General features: G+C 57.3%; 1 protein-coding gene across 10 annotated transcripts in view; it reads left to right on the forward strand.

Annotated features, from left to right (window-relative positions):
• LOC111143871 (FCH domain only 1) overlaps window positions 1–14,757 on the forward strand; it is a 26,902-nt gene extending 12,145 nt beyond the window's left edge. For 8 of the 10 annotated variants that reach the window (XM_022497868.1, XM_022497869.1, XM_022497871.1 and 5 more), the window contains 21 exons: window positions 874–1,026; window positions 1,267–1,371; window positions 3,104–3,202; window positions 3,294–3,390; window positions 4,842–4,886; window positions 5,001–5,079; window positions 5,553–5,577; window positions 5,937–5,994; window positions 6,420–6,598; window positions 6,683–6,707; window positions 7,111–7,162; window positions 7,704–7,795; window positions 8,162–8,437; window positions 10,310–10,422; window positions 10,542–10,629; window positions 10,786–10,903; window positions 11,602–11,757; window positions 12,085–12,217; window positions 12,669–12,868; window positions 13,517–13,572; window positions 13,940–14,220. In XM_022497868.1, coding sequence (XP_022353576.1) covers window positions 874–1,026; window positions 1,267–1,371; window positions 3,104–3,202; window positions 3,294–3,390; window positions 4,842–4,886; window positions 5,001–5,079; window positions 5,553–5,577; window positions 5,937–5,994; window positions 6,420–6,598; window positions 6,683–6,707; window positions 7,111–7,162; window positions 7,704–7,795; window positions 8,162–8,437; window positions 10,310–10,422; window positions 10,542–10,629; window positions 10,786–10,903; window positions 11,602–11,757; window positions 12,085–12,217; window positions 12,669–12,868; window positions 13,517–13,572; window positions 13,940–14,148 — 2,358 coding nt within the window. In that variant the 3' untranslated portion in view covers window positions 14,149–14,220. Of the gene's footprint in view, window positions 1–873; window positions 1,027–1,266; window positions 1,372–3,103; window positions 3,203–3,293; window positions 3,391–4,841; window positions 4,887–5,000; window positions 5,080–5,552; window positions 5,578–5,936; window positions 5,995–6,419; window positions 6,599–6,682; window positions 6,708–7,110; window positions 7,163–7,703; window positions 7,796–8,161; window positions 8,438–10,309; window positions 10,423–10,541; window positions 10,630–10,785; window positions 10,904–11,601; window positions 11,758–12,084; window positions 12,218–12,668; window positions 12,869–13,516; window positions 13,573–13,939; window positions 14,221–14,487 lie in introns of those variants that run through there. The other 2 variants (XM_022497866.1, XM_022497867.1) reach the window with 2 other exon arrangements.
• The last annotated feature ends 1,853 nt before the right edge of the window (window positions 14,758–16,610 follow it).

Consider the following 16,610-nt stretch of genomic DNA (forward strand, 5'->3'; position numbering starts at 1 on the left):
CTGTCAAATAAATAAATAAAATCTTAAAAAAAAAAAGACTTTATTTACTTATTTATTTTTTAAAGATTTTATTTATTTATTTGACAGAGATCACAAGTAGGCAGAGAGGCAGGCAGAGAGAGAGGGAGAAGCAGGCTCCCCGTTGAGCAGAGAAGCCCAATGTGGGGCTGGATCCCAGGACCCTGGGATCATGACCTGAGCTGAAGGCAGAGGCTTTAACCCACTGAGCCACCCAGGCGCCCCAGTAAATAAAGTCTTTAAAAAGAGAGAGAGAGATCATGACCTGAGTCAAAATCAAGAGTCAAACTCTTAATTCACTGAGCCACCCAGGCATCCCTACCATGATTTTTTTAAACTGGGGAACAAGCAGGGGGCGCCCAGTATGGAGGCTACTTTAAAAAAAACTGGGGACAAGGGAGTTTTCTGTGGGTTGATACAGAATAATTTTGGAAATAGATTATTAAGCTGAAAAAGCTGAGTTAAACAGACATTGTGCCTATTTGTCATAAAAAAATAGGCTAGAACAAACACATTTGCTTGTCTATGTGCCGATTATTTCTAGAGACCTATCGACTCCCAGGCAGAGGCCTGGGAGGCTGGCGATCAGGGAGTGGCTAGTTTTTCCTGAGCTCATCCCTTAAAACTTTCTGCAGTAGGAACGCTGTGTAAATATTTCCTATTCAAAGAGCTAAAAGTTTTGAAATTAATAGGATACTCATAAAAGGTACTCCGTGGGATCAGGAACCCCAAAGAGTGTTTGGGAAGCTCAGAATTTCACGTTGTGCCCCTGTGGTCTGCTCAGGTCGTGCACCTCGGAGCGGTGCGGTGCGGGCTTCAGGTGCTACCCGCGCTCCCCCTTTCACACCCCTGCAGTGCAAAGAGGAAGCCGTGGGTACCCTGGATGCTGTGCAGGTCCTCGCAGGTGTCAGCCAGCTCCTGCCCAAGTCCCGGGAGAACTACCTGAACCGCTGCATGGACCAGGAGCGGCTGCGGAGGGAGAACACCAGCCAGAAGGAGATGGACAAGGTGGGCACACCCATCATAGGTCCCCAGCTGCCCTGCGCCCTTGCAGGTCCAAGCGATGTGCCCAGGGGTGGTGGGGCTGCCTTTGGGAGTATGAAAACATAACCCAGAGCATTGGCCATCGAACCTTCATCACACCCTGGGTGCACCAAGAAGTCTACCTGGTGGATGATGGGTCCCTGGGGGGCAAAGAAATGCCCCATGTGTCCCCTCCCGCCCCTATCTCCTCCCTCTGCCTCGTAGGCAGAGACGAAGACGAAGAAGGCAGCACAGAGCCTGCGGCGCTCGGTGGAGAAGTACAACTCTGCCCGCGCTGACTTTGAGCAGAAGATGCTAGACTCGGCTCTGGTAAGAACCAGGCATCACACACCGTCCTTGGCCCAGGATCTACGGGCCTCAGAAGTCTAGGACCTCTGAAACCCTCAACTCCCAGGAGCCTTAGAATCACAGGTTTCAAGCCATAGGATTCTAGAGCCAGTTAGCTATTGGGATTGTTGTTGGCGTTGTTATTTCAAAAGCCAAACCTTTTTGTGCTTCAGTCTCCTCATCTGCAAAATGGGAATAGCGATATTACCTGCTTCGTGGAGTTTTTGTGGAGATTAAACGAGGCCCTACATGGGAAGTTTTCAGACTAGTACTAGGTGCCTAGAAACCATTTTAGAAGGTATTATTAATTCTATTATTATTTAAAAATTTGTTTGTTTGTCTGTTTGAGGGGGAGGGGCAAAGGGAGAGGGAGGAAAAGAGTCTCAAGCCATCTCCACACTCAACTTGGAGCCCAACAGGAGGCTCGATCTCAGGACCCTGAGACCATGACCTGAGCCAAATACAAGATTTGGATGCTGAACCGACTGAGCCACCCACATGCCCCTATTTCTATTTTTATTGACAAGGTTTTTGGACAGGGTAGGACAGGGTTTATTTATTTATTTTTTAAAGATTTTATTTATTCATTTGACAGAAAGAGAGATCGCAAGGAGGCAGAGAGGCAGGCAGAGAGAGAGGGGGAAGCAGGCTCCCCACTGAGCAGAGAGCCCAATGCGGGGCTCAATCCCAGGACCCTGAGATCATGACCTGAGCCGAAGGCAGAGGCTTTAACCCACTGAGCCACCCAGGTGTCCCTAGGGCAGGGTTTAGAAGCTGAGAGTCTACTGACAGTTCATGGTGAAGGAAAGACCTGGGTTCTGTTCCAGACTCCATTCTGTACTGGCTCTGTCACCTTTTTTTTTTTTTTTTAACTCTCTCTCTCTCTCTTTCTTTTCTTTTTTTTTTTTTTAAGATTTTACTTGTTTATTTGTCAGAGAGAGTGAGAGAGGAACACAAGCAGAGGGGATGGGAGAGGGAGATGCAGACTTCCCGTTGAGCAAGGAGTCTGACACAGGGCTCGATCCAAGGACCCTGGATCATGACCCAAGCTGAAGGCAGATCTGGCTTAATGACTGAGCCACCCAGGTGCCCCAGCTATGTAACCTTTGTATGAGACACTGTACTTCTCTGGGACTGTGTCTACCCAAATGTATAAAAAAGCAGATTGGAATCTCAGGATTAGGAACCAGATTTTTTTTTTCTCCTGATTTTGCAACTGATAGAGAGTTGTAAATGAAAGAAACCTTCATTCGAACTGTCAAGGAAGATTTATTTATAAGTTCAGGGAACTGACAAGTTTGAGGGGAGAGCTTTAGGCCGGGCTGGATCAAGTTACCTAAGTGGTGTTGGCAGGAAGTTGTGCCTCTCTGCTTTTCGAGTCTGTTTTTCTCCTTAGGGGCTTCACTCCCAAGTAGAGATGCCCTCCTGGGTGTGTATAGGGGTGTGTGTGCGTGTGTGTGTGGTTGTGCGTGTGTGCACAGCAAAGTGGTCACCGGCACCCCCACGTGAATCCCACCAACTCACTGACTCAGGGCATAAAAGTATCTAATTTCCCCTAGTCTAAGCCGAAGTCCCAGGTTAAGATGCTCCTTGGGGCTTCCCCACACCTGTCACTGAGACCAGGGGGCTGGAACATTCTGATTGGCCAGGCTGGGTCACCTGGCCACCCCTGGTGGCCTCCATCTTCCCACTTCCCTCTCCCCTCCCGACTCAGCGCTTCCAAGCCATGGAGGAGACCCACCTGCGGCACATGAAGGCACTGCTAGGCTCCTATGCCCATTCGGTGGAGGACACCCACGTGCAGATTGGGCAGGTGAGTGGCACCCAGGGTGGGAGGCAAGCAAAGGATACCAGGCAAGGGGCCCTGGCTGTGTCTGGTTACACACTTCCTTTACCTGGTCCAGGTGCATGAGGAGTTTAAGCAGAACATCGAGAACGTCAGCGTGGAGATGCTCCTGAGAAAGTTTGCAGAGAGCAAGGGCACAGGCCGAGAGAAGCCTGGTAAGTTGGGGCATCCGTGGGCGTCGGCTCTGGGGCCACAGCTGCAGGGAAAGAACAAGACTCAGGGCACCTGGGGGGCTCAGCCAGCTAAGCATCTGCCTTCGGCTCAGGTCATGATCCCGGGGTTCTAGGATTGAGCCCTGTGTTGGGCTCCCTGCTCAGCGGGGAGCCTGCTTCTCCCTCTCGCTCGCCCTCTGCTGCTCCCCCTGCTTGTTTTCCCTCTCACTCTCTTTTCATGTCAAATAAATAAATTAAATCCTAAAAAAAAGAGAAAAAAAAAAAAAAGGAACAACACTCAAGAGGCAGGGGACTGAACTTTCCCGCACCTTGGTGTCCTCATCAGAAAAATGGGCTGATGGCAAATTTAATTCTGCAGCCCACACAGGAAAAGGATTTGATGTCCCATTTTTTTTAAGTATATTTTAATTATCTCTACACCCTACATGGGGCTCCAACCATGACCCCAAGATCAAGAGTCACGTGCTCTTCCAACTGAGCCAGCCAGCAGTCCTTTGGTGCCCCATTTTGTATGTAAATCTCTTACAACCAGGTATGGGAGAGGCCTTGAATGCCAACTGTTCATACTTTACTCTGAGGGCCTGAGGGAGCCATTGAGGATTATTGAGCAAAGGGCCAATTTGAAAAAAACGTCCAGATGAGGGGTCGGGGAAGGATTGAGCGCAAAACTTTTGGGGTCAGATCTGGGTCTGGGTCTTTTCATCATTGCTTGCTGTGTGACGTTGGATGCTTATCTTGACTTCTCTCAGTTTCTTCATCTGTAAATTGGGGATGATAATAATCCACATCTAATGAAGTTATGAATATTTAGTAATTTGATGCAGGTAAAGGGAAAACTGAAAAAATTAAAAAATTAAAAAATAAAGGGCGAACTGGGTCCCTAACATACAGGAGGCATTCAATAAATGCTGGTATACAGTTTCTGTCCCCAAGTCAACCACAAACAACTATCTTTAATCCTTCCTGTCTCTGTAAGTCGGCCCTAGCCCAGGTTGTATCTCCTGGTGTGGGGCCTCACTTTGCTTTTCATTGGCCCCAGATCTGTCACACCCTGCTCCTGCTCATATACCCTCCATGGCTCCCCATCACCTTTGAAGAGAGTCCCAACCCTTCATCTTAGCACTGAGGTTCAGCCCACTGCACAGACTCATTGTCCATCCCCTGACCCACTCAAGTGCCTGTGAGAATTGCTAGAAATAGAAAAAGTAACTCAGGCATCATCCCCTCCGGTCCATCCCACGGTGGGACCAGAACCCGTGGCCCACCCCCTCATGACTATCTCTGGGGCTTGTTCAGCATCTTAGCTTGTGCACTGGATCCTGACTGGCCTTGAGCTCAGACCCAGGTACCATCGTGACTCCCGGAGTGCGCTGCTCTCCTGCCCAGGCCCGGTCTCCCAGCCAGGCTGAGTTTCTCAATCTCTTCTATCTCAGGGCCTCTGGATTTTGAGACATACAGCGCAGCTGCCCTGCAGGAAGGCAAGTACGTCTGGGCCTGGGTGCCCAGGCTGGACGGTGGGGTTGAGTGAGGCAGATCTGAAGGGGAAGGGGGCACCCCCAGGGCTCAGCGGCACTCCCCTCATCTGTTCTCAGCAATGAAACGTTTGCGGGGAGCCAAGGCCTTTCGCCTCCCAGGACTGAGCCGGCGGGAGCGGGAGCCACCTGCAGCCGTGTGAGGAAGCACCCCCCTGCCCAGCCCTGGCCCAGGCTAGCCCGGGATCCCTTCCCCCTTCCCAGGCTAGCCTATCCTAGAGGTTCCCTGCAAAGGGTACCCCAGGAGAACCTCTATCCCAGGCTAGCTCAATATTCCCACTGCCCAACCTAGTCCAAAATTCTTCCTTTGCCACGGCTAGCCCTATCATTTCCCTGCCAAGGCTAGCCCCTACACCCCCTACTTTTTCAAGCCAGCCCTCCGTACTAGCTCCAGGGTTCCTCCCCTGCCAAGCTGTTTGAGAACACCCTGAGCTCAGTTAACTGCAGACTCAGTGCCCCACACCCCCACCCCAGGCAAACCCCTGGGTCCCATCACCTGGGGGACTAGCTGAGGACAACATCGCAGCCCAAGGGCCATGTCCACCGTTGGGCGTTGGGGGCGTGCAGATGAGGTGGGAGAGCTGACCTGAACATCTCTTTCTCCACCTCCAGAGACTCCCTGGAGCCCGATTCAGGGGTGAGTACCATGGGAGGGGCCAGGCAGGGCTGCACATGGGAGGGGTTCGGTCTCACCTCGGGCTCCCAAGCCTGGAAGCCAAGCCTGGAGCTCAAGGGGCTTCATCTCATCTCAGCTGCAAACTCCCATGAGCCGTGTAGGACGGACTAGCATCCCCACTTAGCTTCAATTTGCGGGTTCAGTCTCACCACCTCAGGATAGGCAATGGTGTACTCTGTTCCCTCAAGAGCCTGGCCTCCCCAGGGAAAGCGGTTGTTGCCATCGGGGCTGTTTTCAGGGTGCAGAGGTGGGAGGGGGCGTGGCGGGGTGAGCGGGGAGGTCCTGTAGCCTGGAGCCTGACTCACTGCTTATACCCCTAGACGTGTCCAGAGGTGGATGAAGAAGGTTTCACTGTCCGGCCTGATGTGACCCAGAACAATATCCTCCTGGTGCCCCTGGGGTTGGGGGGCCAACTGTCGGCACAGCAGGGACAAAGCTCGGCCCACAGGAATCCTTCTCTATGTCCCTCCTGCGGGGAGCCTGCGGTGTAGACAGAGCAGAATCAAATAAAGACACCTGTCTTGTGGGGTCCGGGCTGAGCAAGAAGGAGTGAGGGGCAACCCAAAGGACTTCCTAGAGGATGGGGGGCCAGTGTTGGGGTTTAGCATCTGAATGAGAGTTTGGGGTTCGCTCGTGCAAAGACTTGGAGCAAAAACACCGTCGGGCAAGGCCAGGGTGACAAGTAGGGAGAGACGGGATCCTGTAGGGCCTTGAAGGGTGTGAGTAGGAAGGGGCGGGTTTGAGGGCTGAGCCGAGGGAGACCCCCATGCTGGGATCAGCTTGGCCCCTTGACTGTTGTGCACGCACGGTGGAGCCCGCCCGCTTTTCCTCCAGTGACTCGGACTTCGATGATGAGGAGCCCCGCAAGTTCTATGTGCATATCAAGCCCGCCCCTGCCCGGGCCCCCGCCTGCAGCCCTGAGGTGGCTGCTGCCCAACTCAGGGCCACGGCCGGCAGCCTCATCCTTCCTCCTGCCCCAGGGGTGAGGCATGGGAGGGGTGCTCTGGTTTGGGCAGGTGGGGCTGGCGGGATGCACCTGGCCTGATGCCACCCACTTTGTCCACAGGGCACCATGAAACGCCACTCTGCACGTGAGCAGCCTGTTAAGGGGTCTTCGGTTTGGGGAGGAGCACGTGGAGGGGAGGCTGGGCCTGGAGCGTGAGTGCGGGGTTGAATCCCAGCTCTGCTGTGTGATTTGGGGCAGGCTCCTTACCCATTCTGATCCTCAGTCTCTTCCAGAAAATGGGGTCATTATGTGAATTAAATGAGAGCTGAAGGAAGGAGCTGGGGCCGGGAAAGAAGCCAAAACCTGGAGACAGATTGGCTTAGGCTCCAACTGCTCTCTGCCTGACTTGCTGGTCACCTTGGGCGGCTGGCTGGATGGCCCCAAGCCTTAGTCTCTTGTTCTGTGCCAGCAGGGGTGAAGGGGTGGGTGGGTGGAGGGGAACAGTAGACAGGGTGACAGGAAGGCTCAGGGAGGTACATCTCTTGTAGGGGATGCTGCCAAGAAACCACAGAGGCCTCGATCTGCCCCGAGAGCCAGCAGGTGGGTCCTACAGGGGTGGGACATCCGGCCAGCATTGAGTGGGGAGGTGGGGGTCACCCCCAATTCCTCTCTCCTCCTCTCAGACTGGCAGGGAGCTGAGAGTATGCTATTTTTGAGGAACCACTTAGTCATTCATTCAGTGAACATTTATTGAGCACCTGCTGTGTACTCGTGCTACTCTGAGTTCATAAACATATGCCCAAGACAGGTCTTCCTTCTCAGATTTGCACTGTAGTGGCTCAGATTTTAGGAACAGCAAATAAGTTAGAGCACGTTCCAGACTTCCAGGTGCTGTGAAGAGATAGAGCGGGCGATGTGGTGGAAGGTACCAGTGGGCCGCTTCAGCTGAGAAAGCAGAGGCTGCTCTGCGGTGGGGGGCAGGGGGACTTTGAGCTGAGCCTCAAAGAGAGCAGGATGTGACCCCAGGGAGAGACGGGGACAATGGGAGTTCAGGAGTAAGAACAGCCTTGTGCAAAGGCCCTGAGGGGGGAGGAGGCATAGGAAAGACAGAACCCATCCCTCCTGTCCACTTCGTCCACAGCTGTGCTGAGAAGCTGCAGTCAGATGAACAGTTTTCCAAGAACCTCTTTGGGCCGCCCCTAGAGTCGGCCTTTGACCACGAAGACTTCACAGGTGATGGGGGCTTTAGGGACACAGGCTTGGCTAGCAGGAGGCTGGGTGGGGCCATTGCCAGGGTAGACGGGAGGGTGGGCCAAGCGGGAGGGAGCATTTGGGGGTCCTGTGTGGGTCACTGAGAATGCAGACTGGTCAATGGGATGGTGGGCGGAGCCACAGCGTGAGTGGGCGAGGCCTTTGTAGTAGTGTAAGCGACTGTGGGTGGATGGGCGGAGCACCAGTGGAGATGGAAGCGGCCAGAGGGCGTGGCCTGAGGGGGGGTGGGTGAGGCTTTGAGTGGGCGTGGCCCGCAGGAGGAAGGACGGGGCCTCCATGTGGGCGGGGTCTGGAGCTGGCACCACCACCCCCGCCCCCCCCCTCCAGGCTCCAGCAGCCTCGGCTTCACCTCCAGCCCCTCACCTTTCTCCTCCTCGTCGCCCGAGAATGTGGAGGACTCCGGCCTGGACTCGCCATCCCACGTGGCGCCTGGCCCCTCCCCGGATTCCTGGGTCCCCTGCCCGGGCACCCCACAGAGCCCACCTAGCTATAGGGCGCCGGCCTCCGAGTCAAGGGGGACACGGTCCCTGCCAGCATCGGACTCGCCACAGCCCCTCGCCCCATCCCCGGGTCCCTGGGGGCTGGAGGCTGTGGCTGGACGAGGTGAGTCCAGGAGTTAGAGTTATCAGAGCCCTGGGTGGGGAAGACTGAGCGCCTGCTCAGTCCAGGGCCTGAGCGGGGTACTGGGGACACAGCCCAGAACCCTCACCCTTGCAGGGACAATAATGAGATGGCTATTTAAAAAGGTGAAGGTGGCAGGTGCCTGGTGAGGGCTTAGAAGTTTGGAACCTCCCTGAGCAGTGATCTCTGAGCTAAGATTTGATAGAAGTGAGGAAGGAGCCATTTAGATGTGGGGGAGCGGGGTCTACACACACACACACACACACACACACACACACACACGCAGGAGGCAGGACCTGTGCAAAGGCTCTGGGGTGGTAGCGGACTAGGCCGGGTGAGGCTGGAACAGAGTGATGACAGGGAAAAGGAGAGAGCAGAGGGAGATGGGTCCAAGCAGGGCCTGGTAGTTTCTGGGAGTGATGTGAGTGTTACCCCTGGCAAGGGCTGAGCCACAGAGCAGACGGCTGTGAGCAGAGCAAGGGCCCGTGACTCAGATTTCTGGAGCTCTCTATCCACCTGGGAGGTGGGAGCTGGAGACCAGGGAGGTGGGAGAACCCAGGGAAGTCGTGATGGGGTAACAGCTGGGGACAAGGGGGCATGCAGACACGAGGTGGGGGAGGGGCGGGGATGAGAGGGGGGGGGGGGGGGGAGGGGGGGGGTGGGAGGATCAGGGTGGAGTGCTTGAGGGCAGCCGGGCATTCTTCCAGGGAGGGGCAGAGGGCCTGGGAATATGGGGCAGAAGTAGCTGGAGTGGGGGCATGTTGACACTGGGCCTTTAGATGTCAGGTGGCCAGTAGAGCCCAAGTTCAGGGGAGGCCAGATTGGAGCATCCCATGGGCAGCTGTGTGAAGCAGGAAGGGAGGGCGCCCATGAGAGGAGAGGGCCCAAGGTGAGCTGGAGCAGGGCTGCAGGTTGGGAGGAAGAGGTGAGTTGGGGGAAGGGGGAATCTGAATCAGTGGGCCGTGACCCCATGAGGTCCCTGGCAGTGGCGACAGGGGTGCTTGGCACCATCCTTGATTAGAGAAAGAGCCCTCTGGGAGCTGGATCAAGGGAGGCCCCCCGGGAAGTAAGTGTCGAACATGCGTGCAGATAGTCAAGTGGGGTTGTTTGAGCTTCCCTGTAGAATTGGGGTTCTCCACCAGGCCAGTTCTGCCCCCTAGGGGGCACTAGACAATGTCACCCCTGATCTTGGATTGTCACCACTAGGGGGATGGGTACTAGAGATACCTGGCGGGTGGAGGCCGGGAATGCGGGTCAGCACTGCACAGTGCACAGGACGGCCCCCCAGAAACTGCCCGGGTCCCCGGTGTCAGCAGTGCTGTTGAGAAGCCCTGCGGTAGAGAGGAGCACCCGTGGGGTGTAGGTGGGAGGAGACGGGGCCGAGCAAGCATCCGTAGATGGAGCAGAACGGGGCACCTGAGTGTTAGGTAGTGATTAGTGACCTTAGCGGGTGAGACTTAGACACAGGCCAGAGCCAGAGGCTGCGTCATACTCGCAGAGAGGATGAAGGTCACGGAATCACTGATGTTGGATAAAAACCCTCTGCCCCTGCCCCCCCACCCTGGGGCCATTCCCCTCCCACCCCCAACCTCCAGAGCACCCAGCTCTGGCCCACGTATCCCCAGGAATCCCTTATTGGGCCATCAGTCTGGTGCCTGGGAGGCTCAGAGCCGCGGAGACCTCTGCAGTCCTGGCCGGCACTCTCTCTGCAGCCCCAAGACTTCAGACCCAGGGGGTCTCCCCCAAATAAGCCCGACTGCCAGATTTGGGGAGAAATTCCTTCTCTGGGAAGGCCCGAGAGGCCCATGGCAGCATCTCGGCTGTACAACTGTCTGTCTCTCGCTCCCTCCCCAGACCTGGTGCCCAGGCCTGCTGACCCTGCAGCCAGAGAGGGCCTGGCAGCGCCCCCCCGGAGAGCCCGCACCAGGAAGGTGTCCTGCCCACTCACGCGCAGCAACGGCGACCTGGTAGGGTGAGGGGTCGAGGCTGGAGCCGGGCCTCGGGCGGGGGGGGCACCTCTGGTGGGGGCGGGCAGCATCAGGGCACTGCTCCCAGGTGATACAGCCTGGCCTGTCTCCCTCCCCAGTCCCGGTCTCTGAGCCCCTCCCCGCTGGGCTCCTCCACCACCAGCACCCTTTCGGACCGGGCCAGCTTCTCATCACAGACGGCACATGGTATGGTGGGGCAGCCCCGGGCCCCTTTCTGGGCCTCGCTCTCACCCTCTCTGGCCTGGGTGGGTGGCTAAGTGAGGCATTGGAGGCCCTGCTGGCAGAAGGTGGGTTCTGGAGCCTGGGACCTGTGCCCACTGTGTCCCTATTCCCTCCCCCCAGCCCTACCAGGAGTCTCCCGGGGACCCAGCCCTGTGGTCCTGGGCTCCCAGGATGCCCTGCCTGTAGCTACCGCCTTCACTGAATATGTCCATGCCTACTTTCGAGGCCATAACCCCAGGTACACAGTGATGGGGGGACAGTGTCAACAAGGGCAGGGACAAACAGGGCTCTCTGGGGCCTCTGGATCTAGGTTTCAGGAGAGACAGACTTGAGGTGTGTTTCTTGACCTGCTTTACCACGGACGGGCCTGGAACTCTGAGCCAAGCAACCAGGCCCCTGTTGTGAGGGCAGTGGGAACCACAGAGGGTGTTAGAGCAGGGCGAGGCCTCGTTGTAAGCACAGGTTAGAGCAGCTCCTCTGAGGTCGCTCTGCGCATCACACTGAAGGGAGCGGGACCAGAGGCCAGGCCCTTGGAAGGCTGGGTCAGGGGTGAGTTGAGGGGCCAGGAATAATCTGAGAGCAGCGCCCAGCAGGGAAGACCTTAAGATCAAACCACAAATAGGCCTGAAACCCAAGGTCACAACAGTTCTAGAACTGAATGTTTTGCTTTGAGCTTCCTGGTGGCCTAGGGGTGAAGAGAGTTAGGGACTGGGCTCCTTAAGCCCAGTGTGGTTTCTTCCTGGTGCCTGGATTGCTGTCCAGGCAAGGACACGAGCAGGAGACGTTGGGAGTAAGAATGCTGGGCACGGTCAGGGCCTCGCTGCTTCTGCAGGGCTCGGGAGCCTCTGGCTGTGGTGGGGCCAGGAGAGAGGGGAGGATGAGGTGCTGGCAGGGCCTGGAGCCAACACCGGGTCTCCTCACTCTCCCATCCCCCAGCTGCCTGGCTCGAGTAACCGGCGAGCTGACCATGACCTTCCCTGCTGGCATCGTGCGTGTGTTCAGCGGGACCCCGCCCCCACCTGTCCTCAGCTTCCGCCTCGTGCACACGTCCGCCATTGAGCACTTCCAGCCCAATGCCGACCTGCTCTTCAGGTACTGTAGGAGGAGTGATGCGAGGTCAAAGGCAGGGGGTCCCAGAGGCTGGTGGGGTCCGGGAGCTCCCTGCCTGTGAATTCCGGCTCTGTCTCCCCGTATGTGCTGTGCTGGCCCTGGGCAAATCACTCTCCCTTCCTGATCTCACTGTACTCTTCTTCTTCACTGCCCCCCAACCCCCTGTCGGGGTGGGGCCGGGGGGGGGGTGGAGGCATGCTTTACTGGGCCCAAGGTGAGCCAGGCAGTTCGCCTCTAGGAAGCCCAGGTCGGATGCAGGGAGGACTTGGGTCTCCCAAGGGCTGGGGTGATTATTGCCGGTCTTTGTAGTGACCCCTCCCAGAGCGACCCCGAGACCAAAGACTTCTGGCTCAACATGGCAGCCCTGACCGAGGCCCTGCAGCGCCAGGCAGAGCAGAATCCGGCCGCCTCCTACTACAACGTGGTTTTGCTGCGGTACCAGGTGGGCCACGGGGAGGGGACAGGGCAGAGGGTTTGGGGAAGGGCTCAGGGCCGGGCAGGGTGAGCAGGCAGCAGACTAGGAGGCCAGGGTTAAAGAAAGAGTGTGTTGGGGCAGGGGTGTGGGGGGGGTGGGTGTAGTTAGTGGGGTTAGGAGCTAGCTTCAGTTCGTGGGGGACTATTATGTAAATTAGGAGACGCCCCATCCCAGCAGCCTGAGGGGCACCTGGCCTACCCTTTCGGAAGGAGGCGCTCTCCTGCCCTCTGCTGGAAACGTGGTGTCCTACACACTCTGATCGAAACTGGGAAAGAGGGAAGGCGCTCCAAGGAGTGGCGCAGACAGTGGAGAGACTTCGAGGCTGGGTCTGAGGGGGGTGGAAGAGTGCCTGGCGCAGCAGGGCAGCAGGACAGGACGGCCTAAGCTGTGTCCCCTGTCGTGTTCTTGCTGCTCCCAGTTCTCCCGCCCGGGGCCCCAGTCTGTGCCCCTACAGCTGAGCGCCCACTGGCAGTGCGGGGCCACCCTCACTCAGGTCTCGGTGGAGTACAGCTACCGGCCCGGTGCCACGGCGGTGCCCACACCGCTCACCAACGTCCAGATCCTGCTGCCTGTCGGGGAGCCTGTGACCAACATTCGCCTACAGCCGGCCGCCACCTGGTGAGGGCGTGCAGGAGGCCGAAGGAGGCTCTGCGGTGACCCTAAAACCCTCCCAGACCTCTCCTTGATGCAGCAGCTGAAGGGTCCACCGTAGGTCTGACCATTCAGTCGTGAGCGCCCCTTGCTTAGAGCTAAGGGGGACGTTATTAGCAGTAATAATATTGGACACCAAGAGCCTGCCTGTGTGTCAGGCGTGTTCCACGTGCTCTACATACATGGACTGGCCCAGGGCTTTTAACAAACCCTTAAGGTGGGGACCGCTGTCATTCCATTTGTGGACAGGGAACTGAGGCAGAGGGAGCCTAAGTCACTTATCTGCTGTCACACCAGGATTTGAACCCAGCCACCCACTTTCTGCCCTGGGCTCTTAGTCCCCCCACGTTGCATTTGTTTTGTACAAAAGGTAGAACCTGCCACAAAGAAGCCAGATTTGAAGGACAAAATGCATTATCTAAAAATGCTGCAAGGCTGTGGGGTCCTCAGGGGCCAGCTCTCCATACCCCACATCCATTTTACAGATGGGGAAACTGAGGCAAGGGAGAGGACCTGGCTTGCTGGGGTCAGTGAGCTGAGAGTTGACCCAGCTGGGACCCTCACCTCCCAGTGTCCTCTCTGGGAGAGACCTGACCAAGCTTTTTTTGATGCCAGGAATCTGGAGGAGAAGCGACTCCTTTGGAAGCTACCAGATGTGTCTGAAGCAGGGGGTGAGTTATGGTTGTGCATGAAAAATCACAGGGGGTTTTGGGTGGGAGGGGCTTGTTTAAAATGGGGGAGAATTGGGCATGTGCCGGGGAGAAGTGTAGAGAGGGAGGAAGCTTTATTAAAAGGGCTTTGGCAGAGCTGTGGGAGAGGAAATCTGGGGGCAGCCACAGCAGGTACAAAGGCCCTGCAGCAGAACTCTTTTGTAATTTACACATGACCCCCAAGGAGCCAAAGGAAAATGGTACAGGGTCTCAAGAGGAGGTCCGGAAGAGACAGATAGGGGCCACAGACCAGAGGGCTTGGGAAGCACCCAGGTCCCAGTGGGACTGAGGGTGGGGCTGGGGCATTGCTGACCTCAGGCCTCCCCAGGCTCTGGCCACCTATCTGCCAGCTGGGAGCCATGCTCAGGCTCCAGCACACCCAGCCCTGTGGCCGCTCAGTTCACTAGCGAAGGGACCACTCTGTCGGGCGTGGACCTGGAGCTGGTGGGCAGTGGCTACCGCATGTCGCTGGTGAAGAGGAGGTTTGCCACAGGTACTCCCCCTGCCTCCCCCTGTCCTGCCACTGACCACCTCTGAAGCCAGGACCGTCCCAGGCCCTGAGCCCCACCCCCTGCTTCTGCCAGGGTGCAGGGCGTGGGGGCGGGAGGGGGGCGGGGGACAATGTTGGGGAAGGCTGGTGGGGGTTGGGCCCTGGAGGCCCCTGATGGTGGGCACAAGTGGGGAGGGTCAAAGGACCCCCGTAGGGCGTCCTCGTGGGGACCCAAGGCAGGGAGCTGAAGGTACACAGCCACACTGCCCCCACCCCATTCTCCTGGGGCTGCTGGCACCCGTGGGGTGTTTGAAGAAAGATCTGGAGATCTCAGGGTAGGGGCAAGGGACGCCCCTCCCTTCGTCTCACGGGTACCGCCCCTGCAGGGATGTACCTGGTAAGCTGCTGAGCCAGCAGAGGCCCCCAGCTCTGCACTGAGTCCTGGTGCTCGCTGACTGACCCCTGCCTTCCTGCCGGACCCTGGGATCCCACCCCGGCCTCCCTCGGGGCCCTGACTCCATGGGGAGGAGCCCCACACCCAGCCTGGCAGAGCCGGGGCAGGGGGGTCACTCCTGCTCAAGCCAATTCCTACATGGGTCCTTGGACTTTTAATGTTCTTTGAATAAACTTTATTTTCTAATAAATTAAGGAAGCCTTGTCCTGCTCCAGGAAATTTCCTTCACATCACCAGAGAGGAGAGGAAGATAGATGTGTGGGGAAGATGTAAGATCCCTAACGTCCCCCATCGCCCCCACCTTCCCCCCAACTAGCCTGTGCAGGGTGGCACCAGGGGCGAGAAAAAGCCAGACACGGACACCCCAAGCTCCACGGACATCCGAGCTCTGTGGGCTTAGCGCTGAGCTGGTGGAAGCGACAAGGACTAGAGGAATCCAGAGCAGGAGTCAGACGCTTCCTAAGGAGAAGACATTATGAATAGGGCTCTGAAGTATGAGTAAGAGTTTGTGAGATGGGGATGGGCATCCCAGGCGAAGGAACAGGGAGCTATGAGATTTGAGAGAAATCTATTAATCCACAAACATTGATTGACTACCTGTCTGGGACAGGCTGTGAGCAGGACAGAGCTCTTGGAAGCCGTGAGGCTATGAAGCCAGAAGGCCTGGGTTTAGAGCCCGCTTGGCCACCAGGGGCTGTATGACTTTGAGCGAGTGACTCAACCTTTCTGGCCTCAGTTTCCTCATCTCCAACTCACCTCACCTGGGGGTCTGTCAGGAGGTTGCATACCTTGGAGAGCACCTGATGCAAAAGGAGCCCCCAGCAGTGGGAAGCCAGGGTCGGGGGGCAGGGGGGTTTGTGCGGACAAGGGATGGCCTGAGTGGGACGCAGGACAGGTGAGGCAACCAGCACACTCTGGTGGGAAGCAGCTCTGAGCTCAGTGGACAGTCCTAGATCCCAATGGACACGTGAGGACCCTGAGCCCCACGAGGGTGCCCGAGCACCAAGCCAGGGCCAGGTGGAGCTGGGGTGGTGGGGGGTGGGGGAGCAGGCAGCAGGATCTGACCTTCACTCTAATCCTCCCACTCTGTCCTCCAAAGACAGAAGAGCTCGTGGGGGGTCAGGGGGAGGGTCTGGCTGTGCCTCAGTTTCCTCATCTGGGAAATGGGGGGAGATCCTCTACCTGGGAAGTGTCTGGGAAGCATCCACAGTGCACGTCAACACTGCCTGCGTGAACAAAGAGGGTGGTCCAGGCAGCGAGCCCCTGCCCCCCCCCCCCCCGCCCCTGCACGCTCGCTTTCCTGCCTGGAAAAGATCCAGTGCAAGGACCCGGGAGCCAGCCGAGGTGGGTCCCCCCTTCCCCACCCTGCTTGCAGGGGGCCTCAGCTCCTCAGCTGTAACGTCAGATCAGCTGTGGTTCCCTGAGCTCGTGGGCCCATAAAGGAGCCGGAATCACACGTCTGAGCCAGTGGGAGTGTGCCCTCCATCCTAAGTCTGCACGTGTGTGTGCGTATGTGTGTGCCCGGGGAACTCCGTGCCTCCAAGGCGGTCCCTGTACCTGCCCTATGGGGCTGAGTGGCTGGGGTGCCACCTCCCTGCCATGGGCCACTGTATGACAGGACACAGTCTTATCGGTCCACCACATCCTAGTGGCTTTAATTTGCCTTTCTTCAGGTCACAGGTGAGGTCAGGTACATTTTAAAACACAGAAGCCATTTCCTAGCTGTGGCGCTCTAATGGCCAGGCCTCCCGGAGCTGGTGTGACTTGTGTCTTTCTCTGGAGGGACTATTCCCAGGAAGGGAGAGTCCCAACAGAGAGGACGGGACCCCCGCCTAACTGGCCAGCCGTGGGCGGGCAGGCTCTCCGGTGGTGGCTTGCGATGCCCTGGTCTCCTCCTATGCCTGGGAAGCTCCCAGACCTCCGTTTGGAGCACGAAGCAATGCCACTTGCCTCGGAGGCCACCCCCAGTTGGTGGACAGCCTTGTTGGGTTTTCTTTTTTTAATTGAGAGGAAATTCAATTAAAGTGACAGGAAATGAACCACTGAAAGTGATCA

The sequence above is a fragment of the Enhydra lutris genome, unplaced genomic scaffold, assembly GCF_002288905.1.
Source record: "Enhydra lutris kenyoni isolate GAN:26980312 unplaced genomic scaffold, ASM228890v2 scaffoldscaffold10, whole genome shotgun sequence".
NCBI classification, from domain to species: domain Eukaryota; kingdom Metazoa; phylum Chordata; class Mammalia; order Carnivora; family Mustelidae; genus Enhydra; species Enhydra lutris.